Source organism: Herpailurus yagouaroundi, unplaced genomic scaffold (assembly GCF_014898765.1).
Source record: "Herpailurus yagouaroundi ecotype Mexico unplaced genomic scaffold, PumYag 191, whole genome shotgun sequence".
Lineage (NCBI taxonomy): Eukaryota > Metazoa > Chordata > Mammalia > Carnivora > Felidae > Herpailurus > Herpailurus yagouaroundi.
This window is the reverse complement of record NW_024412422.1, coordinates 17,685,281-17,700,295: the sequence shown is the minus strand read 5'-3', so window position 1 is coordinate 17,700,295 and position 15,015 is coordinate 17,685,281. Positions and strand designations below refer to the sequence as shown.

The window sequence follows — 15,015 nt, the reverse complement described above, 5'->3', positions numbered from 1 at the left end:
GTGTGGACTGCCCGCTTTCCCAGGAGGAGCCTGCAGTGTGGACTGCCTGCTTTCCCAGGGAGCATGCCATGCCTCTCAGCTATGGAACTGCTGAGCGAGCCGTGCTGCCGGGAGACTCACCCACAGCCCTATCTCTGGTGTCCCAAGGAGCAAACCTCCCCGAGCCGGGGGCCCCGTGCACGTACCTGCCAGGACCCCTCTGTGCGGACGTGCGATTTTGCTTTTGCTTTTTGAACAACGACGGGTCCTAAGTCATCAGAAGCCCCACAGGGAAGCGTCTGCACTGGGTGGTTTGCAGATGAGGCCCTGTGGTACCTGGGGTCCCACGGCAGCTAACGTGGTCTCCCCCATCCCCACCCCCCACCCCCATGAGCCCAGGAGCTGCCGCGTCTCCATCAGGACCGATCTGTAAACACATCCGGGATGTTATCTGGAAGCACAGACATCCGGATGAGGTTCTGCCTTATAACTGATGTTGTTTATCTAGGATTCCGATAAAACTGGTGTGACTTGTCCCGGGATGGACCCGGTGGCCCAGAGCTCTGTCTCTGGGTATCTGCCCAGGGCTGCGCATCTGGTGGCGGCCACAGGCGGGCGCGTGAGGGCACCAGGCGAGCGCCCTTAGTCCTGGATGCTTCCCTCGAGGGTCCTGATGAGGTTCTGGTAGGTGCATCTCTCCGCCTGCCACGAGTGATGCGCTCTCACGTACTCCCTTCCGTTGGCCACGATTTCTCTCTCTAGTGCGGGGTCGCTGACCAGTCTCTTTGCCAGCTGCACAAACTCCTGCCGAGAGACGGGTGGGAGAGAGACAGGTGTAAGCAAACACACCCACGTGCTGGGTGACCGTCCGGGGAAAGCTCGCGGAGCCACCAACCATGCCTCCCCCCTCTCTTCCCTGGATTGCCGAGAGCTGCTGTTTCCTTCCTCTGCAATGACTCTTAGGTCCACTCTCTGGTCCCTCGCTCATGAGTGTCGGCTGAGAGGTGACCTGGGTCCTGCCCCAGGATCTGAGCCCCACACGCTGTCCGATGCTACCCCTGCCCCATCGGTTTCCCACCGTGCTGGGCCTTCTTTCCTCTCTCCCGGGCACGGAGCCTGTCTTCAGATGCTCTGCCGTGGGGGGCGAGTGCCAGGCTGCAGAGTCAGAGCTGGGCTCAAATCCTTCTGCAGGACCTAAGTGAGCTGTGTGCCTTTGGCCAAGCCAGTTAACTCTCTGAGTCTCACGTTTACCCTCTCTTCAGGGTCAGTGGCACCAGATGGGTCAGCCCAACCCTGCCCCAGACTCCCCGGGTGAAGGAGGGAGAGGAGACCGAATGTCCTTGGTTTTCTGGGCTTTTCCTCCGTTAACTAACTGTACTATCTATTGACGTTATCTATTGACACCCTCAGGCAGTCGTCACTAACCCAAGTGCGGTCCTGCTGACGGGTTTCGGATATCAAAGCCCTTCAAAGCTGGAAAGAATTAGAATGATTATTTTTCGGTTGTTCAACAGTATTCAGAGAGAGGAGGGTCATACGCATACGTGTTAATACTGCATTTCAGCCAAGAGCCAAGTTCGTGAGCCAGGAGGCCTGCGTTTACCCTCACACCCCACTTCCAGATGGGGACGCTTCCTAACCCCTCTGTGCCTGTGTTTCCTCATCTGTAACTGAGGGACAATTACAGCATCTGCTTCGTGATATGCTTATGGGATTGAACGAGTCAGGTCAGAGGGCCCCGGGCACAGCCCGGCACACGCTTGGCCATCACCGTCTCCAGGACTCCGGGAAGCCTGTGCAAACGCCAAGAAGACAGCCAGGACTCGGATTAACATACGATGCTTTGCTGTTTGAAAGGAATGCCCACATGCTCTCAAAATTATTGTTAATTAAACGTTGAATGCTCTTTATAGCTAGCAATATAAACAGCGATATTTATGATAGAGTGGAATTATATTTTTATGTGTTATGTATATAGTTTTTAGTAAATGGGTGTTCTTCTATAATAAAAACGTAACATATTTATTCTCACCTTATAGTAGAACAACATTCTTATAAAAATTATTCGAGAGGCTTATGGCTTTGGCATATTATTTTACGACTCTGGTCATATCTTGGATTTATCTAACGCACGGACATTATGATTTCTACAGAATGTGTGACTGTTTGACAGCAAAATCCTGAATGATGGAGCTTGGACGGATGGAATGTGACAAAGTGCACTGTCTCCTCTCAGCACAGAAGACCAAACAGAACGCAGACTTAAATAAATTAGCACGAGAGACTCAGGTGGGGAATCAGAAACACCGTGGCCATCACATAACAAAACCCTGGGTGAGTGGCCGGAGGTAAAGGGAGAGAAGTATCAGGGAAGAGAAAAGGGGAACCTGACTGGTGGGTGGTCAGACTCCCTCCCCGGGGGCTCTGGGACTGTTTTCCTCTGGACTAAACCAGCTTCTGAGTGACCGCCAAGGCCACACGCGGAGGGTACACCCATGGACCCTGAAGAACGCCGGTGGACAGATGGCGGCGCACCTGCCGGGGGCCGACTGCACACGAGGGCGTGGCCACAACCCCCGTCCCCACGTACACCCTGCTCTGTAGTACGACTCAGCCACTCCTCCCGCACACCAGGTGGGGGTGGGTCCCCAGCTCTTGAATCCCTGCTTGACCGGCGGGATGTGTCACGGGTGATGTGTCTGACCTCCACGCAAAGCCCCCGGGCATCTCCTGCTCGCATTCGGGCCCTGAGGTCGCCGCTTGGAGAAACCCGAGCTGGCCTGCCTGAGGACGACAGCACGTGGACAGAGATGCCCGCCAGGACCGGGGCGGAGGCATGGCTCACCAAACACGCCGGGCAGCGAGGCGGTGAGAGTTTCAGCAGAGCTGCTCGGAAACCAGCACAGGTCCCAAGGCATCAGCGGGCCAGCCAGAATGCCCTGGATTCTGCAGAGCTGTTGGCCGTAGAACTTGCCAGAAAACTGATCAGCTAGCTGACTCTCCCCCCCTGGGGCAAATACTGGGGGCGGGGACGTTCATCAGGGGCTTCATGCAGCGTAACGGTCTACTCTTGCCGGTCGTTCAGAATAAGTTAAAAGGTGTGAAAGGCACATCCGCTGAGACAGTTAAGAGGAAACAGAAATGTGGGGGCCCGGGGGGCTCAGTCGGTTAAGCGCCCGGCTCTGGGTTTCAGCTTAGGTCATGATCTCGCGGCTCGTGAGGTCAAGCCCCGCATCGGGCTCTGCATTGTCAGCGGATTCTCTCTTTGCTGATTGGGATTTTCTCTCTCCCTCTCTCTCTGCACTACCCCTCTCCCCACTCTCTCTCTGAAAAATAAATGAGCTTTAAGAAAGAAAAGAAAAGAGAAGAGAAGAGAAAAAAGAAAAGAAAAAAAGAAAAGAAAAGAAAAGAAAAGAAAGAAACAGAGCCAGGTATGGGCATCCCACGTCCCACATCCCACCGTAGAGAGCTCAAAGACAGATCCAGATCCAGACAGGGTTCTAGGCCAGCGTTGGAAACTCGAGCGCCCACCCGAGCCACAGAAAATACAGGCCTGGACTGGAGGTCACATTCTCCATGCTCCTCAAGAGAGGCCCAGATTGCGGATGTTTACATAAAAGCTCTCCGCGATAAATCCCAACAAGTCATGCACAACGTGAAGCACGTGGCAAAGTAAGTGAGACGCAGGTGTGGACCCGAGCCACCCGAGGGCCACAGGTGTGCAAACCAGGGCTCAGGTCACACGTGTCTAAAGTTAAACACGAAACTCAGCGCGAAAGAGCGTCGTTTCGTTTTCCCAACGATTCGGCGAGCGGTTTGCCATTTTCTGATCCCCTTCCTCCCTGAGGAGTCTTCCGTGGCTGGTGGGAAACTCGCCACGGAGTCCGTCTGACCCGCCTTCTCTCCCGGTGGCACCCGCCAAGGTCCAGGGCATGGCGAGCCGGGGCAGTTTCACAGAACTGACATTTAAAGCCCTGTTGGGACCCTTGTCACAACAACGTCCCCCTAACGCCACAGGGCAGGGGGGAAGCCTCCCTGGAAAGCAGCGCCCTTGCAGCCGGAATGCCGCACTGGTGCTTAACTAGATGGTTCTCAAGAGTTCTACCCTCCAACCACCTTCTCTGAGCCATTTATCCTTATTCCTCCAAGAGAAGCCAGACCCGACCATATGAAAGCCGAGCTTCGGGCTATCAAACAACCCCCTCGCTCAGGCCACTTTGTAGGACGGCACCTGGCTCGTGCCCAACCGGTCACCCCACAGACGAGGCCCCCGAAGCCGGCGATGCCCCGGGACGAGGGACAGCGTGCCGGAGGCCTGGGCGCGTGTTCTGACCCCCCGGGCTGCGTGGCACAGGCGGGGAAAGGGCAGCCCATGTGGTCCACGTGGTGGGAAAGCTAATCCCCTCCCCGTTCTCTCCGGCTCCCGAGCAAGTCAAGGAGAGAGCCTCGGGGAGGTGCAAGCCTGCTCCAACTCTCGTCCCCGCGAGGACGGCTGGAGTCTGGCCCAGAGCCTCCAGCGGGGCTGGGACGGGCCGCAGATCAGCAGCAAACGGCAGCCGGCGCCTGTCACGTGCTCTCTGCCGGGCAGCGGCTCATGATCAGAATCCGGGATTTGGGGGATTTAACGATGGCGTTTGTGCCCTTTTCCATTTCCGCGCGCCCTGCGGTGGCTTCAGACGGCGCCCCGTACGCGACAAACCGCGATTTCCGAATCAGAACGTCCGAACGGTCACCCTAAGCAGGATAAACAAAGCCACAAATAACTTCGCGTCGGCTCAGATACGACTTCGCTGCCAAGTCGGTCTTGGCACGAAGCTCACGGAAAATTAGATTGTCTTCCAAGCGCTTTTCTGGATTTCGGAATTGCAGAAAGGGACGGGGACCCTGCGCTGTTCTCACGGCTCCTCGCACAGACAGGGAGGCAGGAGCACAGAGAGGTCCAGGAACTGTGCTCGGGGTCACACAGTAAGAGGCAAAGTGGCGGAAGCCGGAATCACACTCAGACCCTTCAGCCTCCGGTCTCGGGAAGCAAAGAACCAGAATGGGAGAGACGGCGTTGGGAGGAGAGGTGGCCGGGGGACGGTTCTGGGGGATGCACGGTGACCACAGCAGGGTCAGGAGCCTCACAGAGTGAGCCAAAAAGAGCAAAGCCCTCGAGAAATGCGTAAGGAGAGCGGCCATGAAGGTAGCCCGGCCGCCCTTCGGGGACACGAGATACGAGGCTGGCTGCGGCGGGCTGTGAGAGGCAGGCCCGGGGGGTCAGGGCAGAGCCTGGCCGAGACCCCCTCCGGCCCCTGCAAAGCCTCCTGACCAGCGCTGTCCTGCTGAGTCCGGGCGTGGCCGCCTCGGCCCACAAACCCGTAGGGGAGGGTGACAGCCACCGCCCTCGTCCACACGGATGTCCGCACACAGCCTCGCTCGTGGCGGTCACGCTCTCCTTCCCTCGGACCTCAGCCACCAGCCATGCCTCCCGGGGGCGGTAGCTGAAGGCCACGCTTTCCGGGACCACCAGCTCCGGGAACGGCCCCAACAAAGCAGGAGCGAGTACTTGGCAAGGAACCCGGGCATCGGGTCAGCGTGCCCCGCCCCCCACCTGCTCTGCTGGACACACACCCGACCTCTGCTGTGCGGCGCCCCGGGGAGAAAAGGCGCCCTGTCTCTACATCCACGGGAGCGAGACTCCGTCCCGTGGCCGTGGACACAACAGCAGCTCACGACGTGTCACCAAACCAAGATTGGACAGAGTGGCCCGTCCACGCAGGAAGGGGTGGGCCATGTGTGCTCGTGTCCTGGAGAAAGAGGAGGCTGTCTCCAAATGGCCAGTTGTGGCCACTTGTTAATTTTTATGCTGTCAACTTTCCTATAAAAAATATACCATGTAAACAATCACAGCCTAGCACCGGGACACGGAGACCGCGGGGACCCCACCAGATCTGTGCCCCCCACGTTCCTGAGTCCCAGCCACCCTACTCGTGAGTTCTCGTTCGTTCATGCTGTTCCCTGCGGCGCACTGCACTGCCTCCAGCTCTCCCGCGACGCACGCCCTCACGCACCCCAGCTTCCGCGCGCGGGGCCCTGCCGACCCCCAGTGCCCTTCCCTGCAGGGAACCTCCCTCTTTCCAGACCGGCCTTGTCCACCGCAGGCAGGACCTGTGAGCGTGACAGGAGTCCATCCCTGGGAAGCACGGGGCCAGCCTCCCATCAGGGGTGGTGCCCCTCGTGCTGAGGGCCCTGAAAGGGACACACTGCCCTATCCTGCCACCACCTGCCTAGACCGTGAGCCCCAGGGGGCCTGGACCCTTTCTCTCCCAGCATTTGTCCCCAGGACTGAGCTCAGCGCCTGCTACACCGGAGGCTCAGTAAAAGTCCTCTGCCTCACCCGTCTCGTGCGTGAACTGGTTCACGTGCCTTGTAGCACAGACACGGGGAGAACCCCCCACCCTTGTCCTTCCCGCCCAAACCCCTCTTTCTGGCTCATGAGACCCTGCGGCCCGGAGGGCAAGACGCAGCCTCGGGCCTAGGAATGCGCCACCTGGGACACGACCTCGCTGGGAATGTCCATCTCTCCTTCCTGCAGAGACGGGGCCGCCCTCGTCCGGAGCAGACATCAAGCCGGCGGCCTGCACGGCCAGTCTTCCCCTGCATGCTGGGACAGGCCCGTGCTGTGTTTAATGACTTTAAAAACCGAAATATCGAGATTTACAAATTGGTAAAAGCCAAGCACAATCTGGGATTTCCAGCCTGTCTTCAAACAGGACAACGACCGTGAGTCCAGCCGAGGGCCCGGGGTGGCTGGCACTCACTCCCCCCAGGGGGTGTGGTCTCCACCGCGTGCCTCACACATGAGGGCACCAGCCACCTGGCCCCGAGAGAGCCCCATTCACACCCGCTTCTGCGCTCCTCCCTCTCCCCGCTCCCGGCCACGCGCATACGTCACGCGCCTCCTCCCCCGACCTCACTTCTGCCGTCCGGGCTGACCAGGTATGACCGTGGCCCCTGCCGCCGCCCTGATCATTTACCTTCTGGCCAGACACGGGCACCACCAGGGGCTCTGGGAGAAGGCCTGCACACAGAGCTGGCTTGGCTCCGAACCCGATGGCGGGAAGACGTGAGCCCTCAGGGCTCAGCACGAGGTTGGTGCCCCCCCCCCCCCGGCCACGGGCAGGCTGGCTGGCACGGAGTGTGAAGACGGGGCCACGGGTGCACAGGGAAGGGGTCAGGGAGTGAGGGCCCTGATGGGGACCGCCGCCGAGTATGGGCTACGCTCTCGGGGGAAAGGTCACGTCTCTGCCCCTGCTGTTGTGTTAGTTTTAATAAAAGGTTCACAAAATGAGCCAGATGATACGGATGCCCCCCGAGAACCGCTGATGCCCTGAATTCAGGCAGAACTTATGCGAAGCGTGTCTTCTGCTTCGAAGGGTGGAAGGGTGGGCCAGCGGGGAATGGAGCCCGTGAGCCAGGGGCCTCGTCAGGTTTCTGCGTCCCGTCCCCGGGGACCGAGGGCTAGCGCTGAACTAGCCAGGCAGCGGCCTGTCCCACTGGAGCCCCTCGGTTGACGTGACTATAACCAGAGGTGCTGGTTTATTTAAAACGCATGTTGCTTTGGAAGGAAGCTCCCACTCTGGGCTTGGGCGAGTCTGGTCCCAACCGCAAAGAAGACAGACAACGCCGTGCGTGACAGCCGCGTCTAGCGCGGTTTTTAAAGTCTGTTAAAAAACACAGCCACCACCCCCCCCCCCACCATGTGCAATCCAAATCATTTTTGAAAAACATCCTTTGTGAAAACCAACGTAGAGGTGTTGGAATCAAAGTAAGTCCTTGACTTAACTCTGTGAGTGCCAAGGCTCCGTGTCTGAGAGTCGGAACGCCAGTCACCGGCAGAAGTGACCTGACCTATGGCGGGGGGGGGGGGGGGCGGTTACTTGCTGATGTTAGAAGGCATCCCCCACCGGAGAGACTCTGAAATTGAGCTATAAAATAAGTAGACGTGGCCTTTGGGAGATGGAAGTGACAGCAGCTGCCAGGGTGCAGACGATGCCGTCGGGCCGAAAAGCTTGGCTGCGGCTGATTTTGACAGATCCAGAAACCGGTGCTTGGAGAATCAGCAAGTGCCCACTCTAAAGGCTTCACAGGCTCGTATCGCTGTGGCTTGTGTTGCTGCCGAAAGGGAAGGCCCTGGTGCCGAGGGTAAGCCCCCGGCCCCCCCCCCGGCTGGTGCACCTGCCCTCCGGGCGAGCCAACGCGCCAGTCAGCCGTGACGAGAGGTGACCCATCGTCATAGCCAGGGAAAGGGAGGGCCGCCTCGGATTAAACACCTGCCGCAGGGAAGTCTGAAGAACCGCATTCTCAAACAGGTGAAGCGACTGTAATTTTTAAGCACACATCCGTACATTTCTGAATAGAACATGTGCTTTAATAAAGACGCGGGGAAGTAGAACCTGATTTTTAAGGACTTGAAGAACAGAACTCGGGCCTGAGACTCTTCCTTTACGACCGCCTGACACAAGGCGCTGTCAGTGGTAGTGCCTCTCCTTCTGTGATGACAGGTCCAGGGCTCTGCCACGGGCGTGAACACGCTCAGCCCTGCGTGTCCCCCCTCACACCTCCAGGCGGCAGGAGGTGCAATGGGCTGCACGTGTCCAGAGGACAAAACCGGGCTTGGAGACCCGGCCGCACGCCTCGCACGCGGTCCCTGGGGCTTCGGGTGCAGGCAGACACGAGTACTCTGGAAACCTCAGCAGCTTGCAAACGGGAAACCCCTTCACACGCTTCCCGGACGTCCAGGCGCACACATACGCGTGCCCCAGCCGTGCCCGCTCTCAGAGGCACCATCCTGTCTTACTTCCAAAATACACATGTGTGCGCGTGCATAGATGCAAGTCCCCCGCTTATCCTGTACATTGTTGTGAGGCATTACAGGTGATCGGATAGACGGCGACCTTCTAGAAACCAGCAGGTATTCTAGAAATAGAAGGCCGTGCCCGCTTTGGAAGCGAGACAGCCAGGCGTCTCACAGGTGACCTGACTTGCCCGAGGCCACGCCACCTGTTGGAGGCAGGATCAGACTGTTCTGGGCGGGGACACACGCTGCACGCAGGGCTCCCGCCGAGGGGGAGCAGGCGGGAGGCGGGTGCTGGGCGCTGGAGAAAAGATGGGAACCGCGGAACGAAAATCATTCTGATGAGCCGATCCCGGGGACCCCACCTCCCTTACCTGAGGGTCTGAGAACAACAGCCCTGTGACTTCATGCTTCACCACTGCCGCGTTCCCGGGGATGTTCCTGGCCAGCACGGGAACTTCCAGATCCATCGCCTGAGGACGTAAGAGAGAGAGGAGACAGGTGGGCAGTCGCGATCGGGAGCTTCTCCGGCGGCCTGAGCCAGTTTGTGGGGGGAATAACTTCTATGGCAACCGGACCTCCGGCAGCTCGTAGAAACACCGCTTGCCAGAGCGATGAGCCAATCGAAGCACGCCATTGTCAAAGTACGTGCTGAATTTTAGTTCTGGAAAGCTACATACCGTGAGGCTCTGTCTGACACGGTTGCCACAGTGTCACAGAGAAACGCGCTCTCTCCAAACGCTCCCTGGACACCTGGGCAGCGCCAGCCTGCGGTACACCTCTTTAATTACCCTCATCACTCCCCCGGCGGGTAATCTGCCCGCAGCACAAGCAGTGAGAACGGGAGGACTGAGCACGTCTCCTCGGCACGCACACGAGAGAAAGAAGGGGTGTGACTCATCATCCTGATTATTCACCAAGCGGCTTCTCCACCCCCCAGGGAATGGGGCCCGCACATGGCATCTGCAGCCCAGCAGGAGCTGGCACGGAGACCTCGGGCGGTGCCCGCGAGCACAGCGGGAAGACTTGGCCTCGCCCACCTGGCAAGGAAGCACCTCTCTGGTTCTCTTCCTGCAGTTTTGGGGAGCTCGGCCTGCAAGGGTATCGGGAGAGGCCAGCTCTTCCGGGTCCATTCCGGCCTCTGACAGTGAGTATCCGGTGGCTACTATCACCTGGGACTTTCGTGCGGGGGGTGCCGTCCGGCGGGTAAGAGGGACGCCCTTTGCAGCCTGGTGCCCACGGGCAGGACTGGCTTGCACCAACAGCAGACCGATAACCTGGCTCTCATTCCACAAAAGCACGTCGTGGGCACGCTGCCTCTGCCTGCGGCGTCTACTTCTGTGGAATCAAAGTTTGCTGACGAAGCGGTGATACTCCAGTCTCAGAAACGTAAGTCTACCCAACCACAGCCGCTTCGTGCACCGCAGTGGGAAGGTCTGTGACACCAGAGCCTTCGTAAGGCAGGGACGTCAGCAACACCCACCGAACACCAGAGCCCGACGTCACACATAGTAAACGCTCAAGAAATATTGTGGGGCCAATGCCCCAGGAGCATCCGCAGAGTGAATTCTCAGTTGCGTTGTTCACCGTGGCCATCTTAACCACCCGCTGTTGCTTTGTGGGCTCGCCTTGTTTTCTGTCTCTTCATCACCTACCCCTTCCAGGTCTACTTTGAGCTCAGGATCCAGGCCCTAGAGAATGCAGGAGCTGGAGACACCCTTCCTGTCGGCACTCCTCTGGGGCTACTTTGCTTCCACCATCGGGGAAAGCGGTAGAGGTTGACTTGTGGATGAGAGCCCCTGCTGAACTGCTCCTCCCCAGCCGCCCGGCTGCGTCCCCAACACAGTGATGGGTCCGTCTTGGTCAGTCTCTCTTGTTGGCGTTTCAAGCACACAGAAGGTCTCCAAGTCAGATTTTCCATTTTCCTTTTGTAGGGCCAAGACCAGGATCTTGAATGGTCATCACACTCGGGAACGAGGAACCTCGATGGCACCAGGGAAAAGTAACCTGAAATGGTCACGTCCCAACGCTAGGTCTCAAGTGCTTATGGATTCCTGGTTGGGCCCCTTGGGTTCTGACACATTGCAGGCATGGTCTGGCATCCTGGATGACGGCACGGGCTGGGGATCAAGAGGCCTTGGTCTTGAATTAAGATCCCGGTCTTATTATCTTTGTTCCAGGCGAACACAGTGGGTGTCCCCATTGGAGTACAGCCCAGTTGCCTGGAGGGCTGGAGGAAAACTGACCGGGCTCCTGCCCCATGCCACCCACCCCACAGTGAGGCATTTGTGAAAGTTCCTATTGTTCAATCCAAGAACCGCCAAGGGAGCAAGTATACTGTCGAGGTCCTGGACGTCTCCCTGGGTCTTGGCTGCATCATTTGGGAAGAAGGGACTAAACTCTCCTCTCCACAGTGCATGAAAAATTCAGATGTCATTTTGTGCAAACACCATTATGTGGTTTGTGGCATAAGCTGACTGGCACATCAACTACATCAGTTACGAGGTCGTAACATAATTATGGTGACTGAAGCTATGAGTCATATGGCTTGTCTCTCTGCTTGTCACACAGTGCAGGTCGTAGCTTGTTAAACTCACGCAACACACTGTGATTTCATTTCTAGACGTTTGTCAACTAACTGCCGAATCCTCCGCACGGATGAGACCTTTGAGATTGTCTTGTTTCACCCACTGCCTCGTGTCAGGGCAGAGTTCAGAAAGAAGATGAGCCACACGTCAGGGTGCATGGCGAGCCCCGTGGCGTGTTCCTCTGTCCCAGGCAGCCCCCACAGCACTTGCATACTCGAGCGGTACGTTCATCCCCCGACTTGGGTTGAGCACCGGAGTATTTGTGAGGAATCTGTGGCAGATACAGAGATTGAGAGGAGATATCTACAGAGGTAGATGTAGCGCTAAAGAGACAAGGGTAGATTTGTAAAACCGGTGATCAGAGAGTCACAGGACCCGCCGATCCTGAGGGATGACAGAGTTCATATCCCTGTTTCACGCAAAAATGATCTTATCATCACCCCTCCTGTTGTGTAGACTCATTCGCATATCAACCCAGCCAGCGCTCATCGAGCGCCCACCCTACACGTAAGGCTGCACACCGCTGAGAGTTGTCCACTCATTTGATAAACATTTGTTATCAACCTGCAAATGGCAGGATGCAGGAGGCTTAGGTGACGGGACCAGCTGATTGAGGGGAGGTAACGAGGTGGTATTACACAGTAGAGGAGACTTACTGGACTCAAAAGGCCTGAAAAGAAGACAACAACAACAACAACAACAACAACAACAACAAAGGAAGTAGGAGAAAGGCAACAATAGAAGTGTAATTAATGAAATAGGAAACAAAAACAAAGGAACTGATGTGGAGATTCATTGGAGGGAGAAAAGCCAATGAAACAAAGAAGTCACCAGCACCCTGATCACCAGAAGAAAGGAGAAAGCAAATAAGACAGACCGAGGGGGGAAAGTAACCATTGAAACAAAGAAGTTTAAAGTTCTGGGAGGATATTTATAGAAATCTTTGCAAATAAGTTTGAAAATCTAACTGAAATGGGTAGTTTCCAAGAAAAATGCATCTTACTGAATTAAACGTGGTAGAAGTAGAAAAGCTAAAACAGATCAATTTCTATAAAAGAAACAGAGAAGTCATCAAGGAAACCGTCTACAACAAAAGGATCATCTCAGACGGTGTCACAAGAGAATTGGACAAAATCATCAAGCTGCATAATCCTAGGGCTCCAGGAACTGTTCCAGATCACAGAGAGGAAAGAAACGTTCCAAATAGTTGTTATGAAACAAGCTCAACAATAATACCGAAGCATGAGACAGATGGCACAGGAAAGAAAGCCACAGGCCAATCTCACATATAAATCTCTCCATAAAATTCCTAAAGAAAAGAGTAGCAAACAGAATCCAGAAGCACATAAAAAAAATGATGGAAACCAACCATTTCAGTCACTACATTAAATGTGAACGGACTAAACACTGCACTAAAAAGGAAGAAATTGTGAGCTCCGTTAAAAACAGCAAGACGCAACTATATTCACTGCCTACAAGAGATACGCTTTGGATTCAAAGACGCAAAAGTGTGAAAGTAAAAGGATGAGAAAATATACCACGAAAACAGTAACCGTAAGAACTGCCCTGGCTGTGTTAACACCAGATGAAATGGACTTTAGGGCAAGACCTGTTACTGGAGACAAAGAGGGACATTTCATAATGACAAAAGGATCGATACATCAGGACAACATAAAAATTATAGACGTGCACACACCTAAACACAAGGCCCCACAACATGTGAAGCAAAAACTGACAGAATTGAAAGGAGAAATAGGCAATTTAATAATAATAATGGGACATCTCAATACCCCACTCTCAATAACCGATAGAGTAACCAGACAGACAACCATCAAGGAGACAGACGACCTGAACAGGACTAACCAAATTAACCTGACATTCTCAGCACAAGCCTCCAATGACTACAGAAGACACATTCTTCCCAAGCGCACATGGTTTTTTCCCTCCGGAACATACCATATGTTAAGTCAAAAGGAGTAAGCCTCCATACATTCAAAATGACTGAAATCATAAAAAGTATGTTCTCTGATCACATTTTTGGGAACCAGAGTGTGGCTGTGGGAGAAGGGAATGTAAATATGGAGTGGAGGGGGGGTAAGAAAGACCCTGCGTAACAGGATTTAAACTTGAGGCTTAAACTTTTAAAGATAAAAAATAATAATAATAATTTTCTTAAAGTAAAAGCTCTGAAGCTATTCTGACCGGGTCTGAATCCTGGTCCTTTTACGTATAGCTGACCTTTCAACAACAGGGTCCCACTTACATGTGGGCCCACTTACATGTGGATTTTTTTTTTCAATGTTTATTTATTTTTGGGACAGAGAGTTATCATTACAAGTAAGATTAAGGTTGCTGATGGTTTCTCTACCTGAATCAGTAAGATTCACACAGCAAAACTACATGTCCCAGAGCTCAAGACTGCATTCCAAACCCCCAAATCCCAAATAAATAACAGGTGCCCTTAGGAACTAGGGAGCTGGAAAGAAAGTAAATTAAATTATATTAAAGTTTGGAATAAAAATTATAGTATACACAAGCAAAAGAATAAACTTGGACCCTTTTCTTAGACCATACATGAAAATTAACTCAAAATGAATCATCAACCCGATGGAAGAGCTAAACTCATAAAACTCCTAGGAGAAAATACACGAGTAAATCTTTGAGACCTTGGATTAGGCAAGCAATCTTAGATATGACACCAAAAACGCAAGCAACAGTAATAACAACAAACATAGATACATTGGACTTATAAAAATTTTAAGTTTTTGAACTTCAAAGGAAACCGTTCAGAAAATGAAAAGACAACCCATAGAATGGGAGAAAACATTTGTAAAGCATGTATCTGGTAAGGGACTTGTATCTCTAATATATAAAGAACTCTTACAACTCAATAATGAGTGAAACAACCCAATTTAAAAATGGGCAAGAGAGGGGTGCCTGAGTGGCTCAGTTGGTTAAGTGTCCAACTTAGGTTCAGCTCATGATCTCGAGGTTCATGAGTTCAAGCCCCACATCAGGCTCTGTGCTGACAGTTCAGAGCCTGGAGCCTGCTTCAGATTCTGTGCCTCCCTCTCTCCCTCTGCCCCTCCCCCACTCATTCTCTGTCTCTGTCTCTGCCTCTCTCTCTCTCTCAAAAATGAACAAATGTTAAGAAAAATTGTTTTAAAACATGGGCAAGAGATTTGAGAAGGGATTTCTTCAAAGAAGATATAAATAGGACAAGAAACGCCCGAAAAGATGCTCAATATCCTTCATCTATAGAGAATCATGGGTCAAGTGCACAATGTGCGACCACGTCACACAGCATAGGACGGCTGTCGCCAAGAAGACAGTAACACGTTGACGAGGGTGTGGAGGACCTGGATCTTCCCCAGGGCCTGATGGTGGGATATGAGATGATGCAGCCACTTTGGAAGACAGACTGGCTCCTCCTCGAAGGGACAGCAGCTCCACTCCTGGATGTAAACCCAAGAGAAGTGGAACCACGTGGTCAAGCAGATAGTTCTGTACACAGGTGTCCACAGCGGCAGCATTCATAACGGCCAAAAAGTGCAAACCACCCAGACGTCCATCAGCCGGTGCGTGGACCTGTACGCGCGGTGTGTTCCT

General features: G+C 54.4%; 1 protein-coding gene across 3 annotated transcripts in view; it reads right to left on the bottom strand.

Annotated features, from left to right (window-relative positions):
• Positions 1-15,015, bottom strand: part of GLT1D1 (glycosyltransferase 1 domain containing 1) — a 93,287-nt gene that overhangs the window by 973 nt on the left and 77,299 nt on the right. For 2 of the 3 annotated variants that reach the window (XM_040444104.1, XM_040444103.1), the window contains 2 exons: positions 9,193-9,291; positions 1-783 (listed from right to left, as the gene is read on the bottom strand). The exon at positions 1-783 is cut by the window's left edge and continues 973 nt beyond it. In XM_040444104.1, the coding sequence (XP_040300038.1) occupies positions 622-783; positions 9,193-9,291 (261 nt within the window). In that variant the 3' untranslated portion in view covers positions 1-621. The remainder of the gene's footprint in view (positions 784-9,192; positions 9,292-15,015) is intronic. The other variant, XM_040444105.1, reaches the window with a different exon arrangement.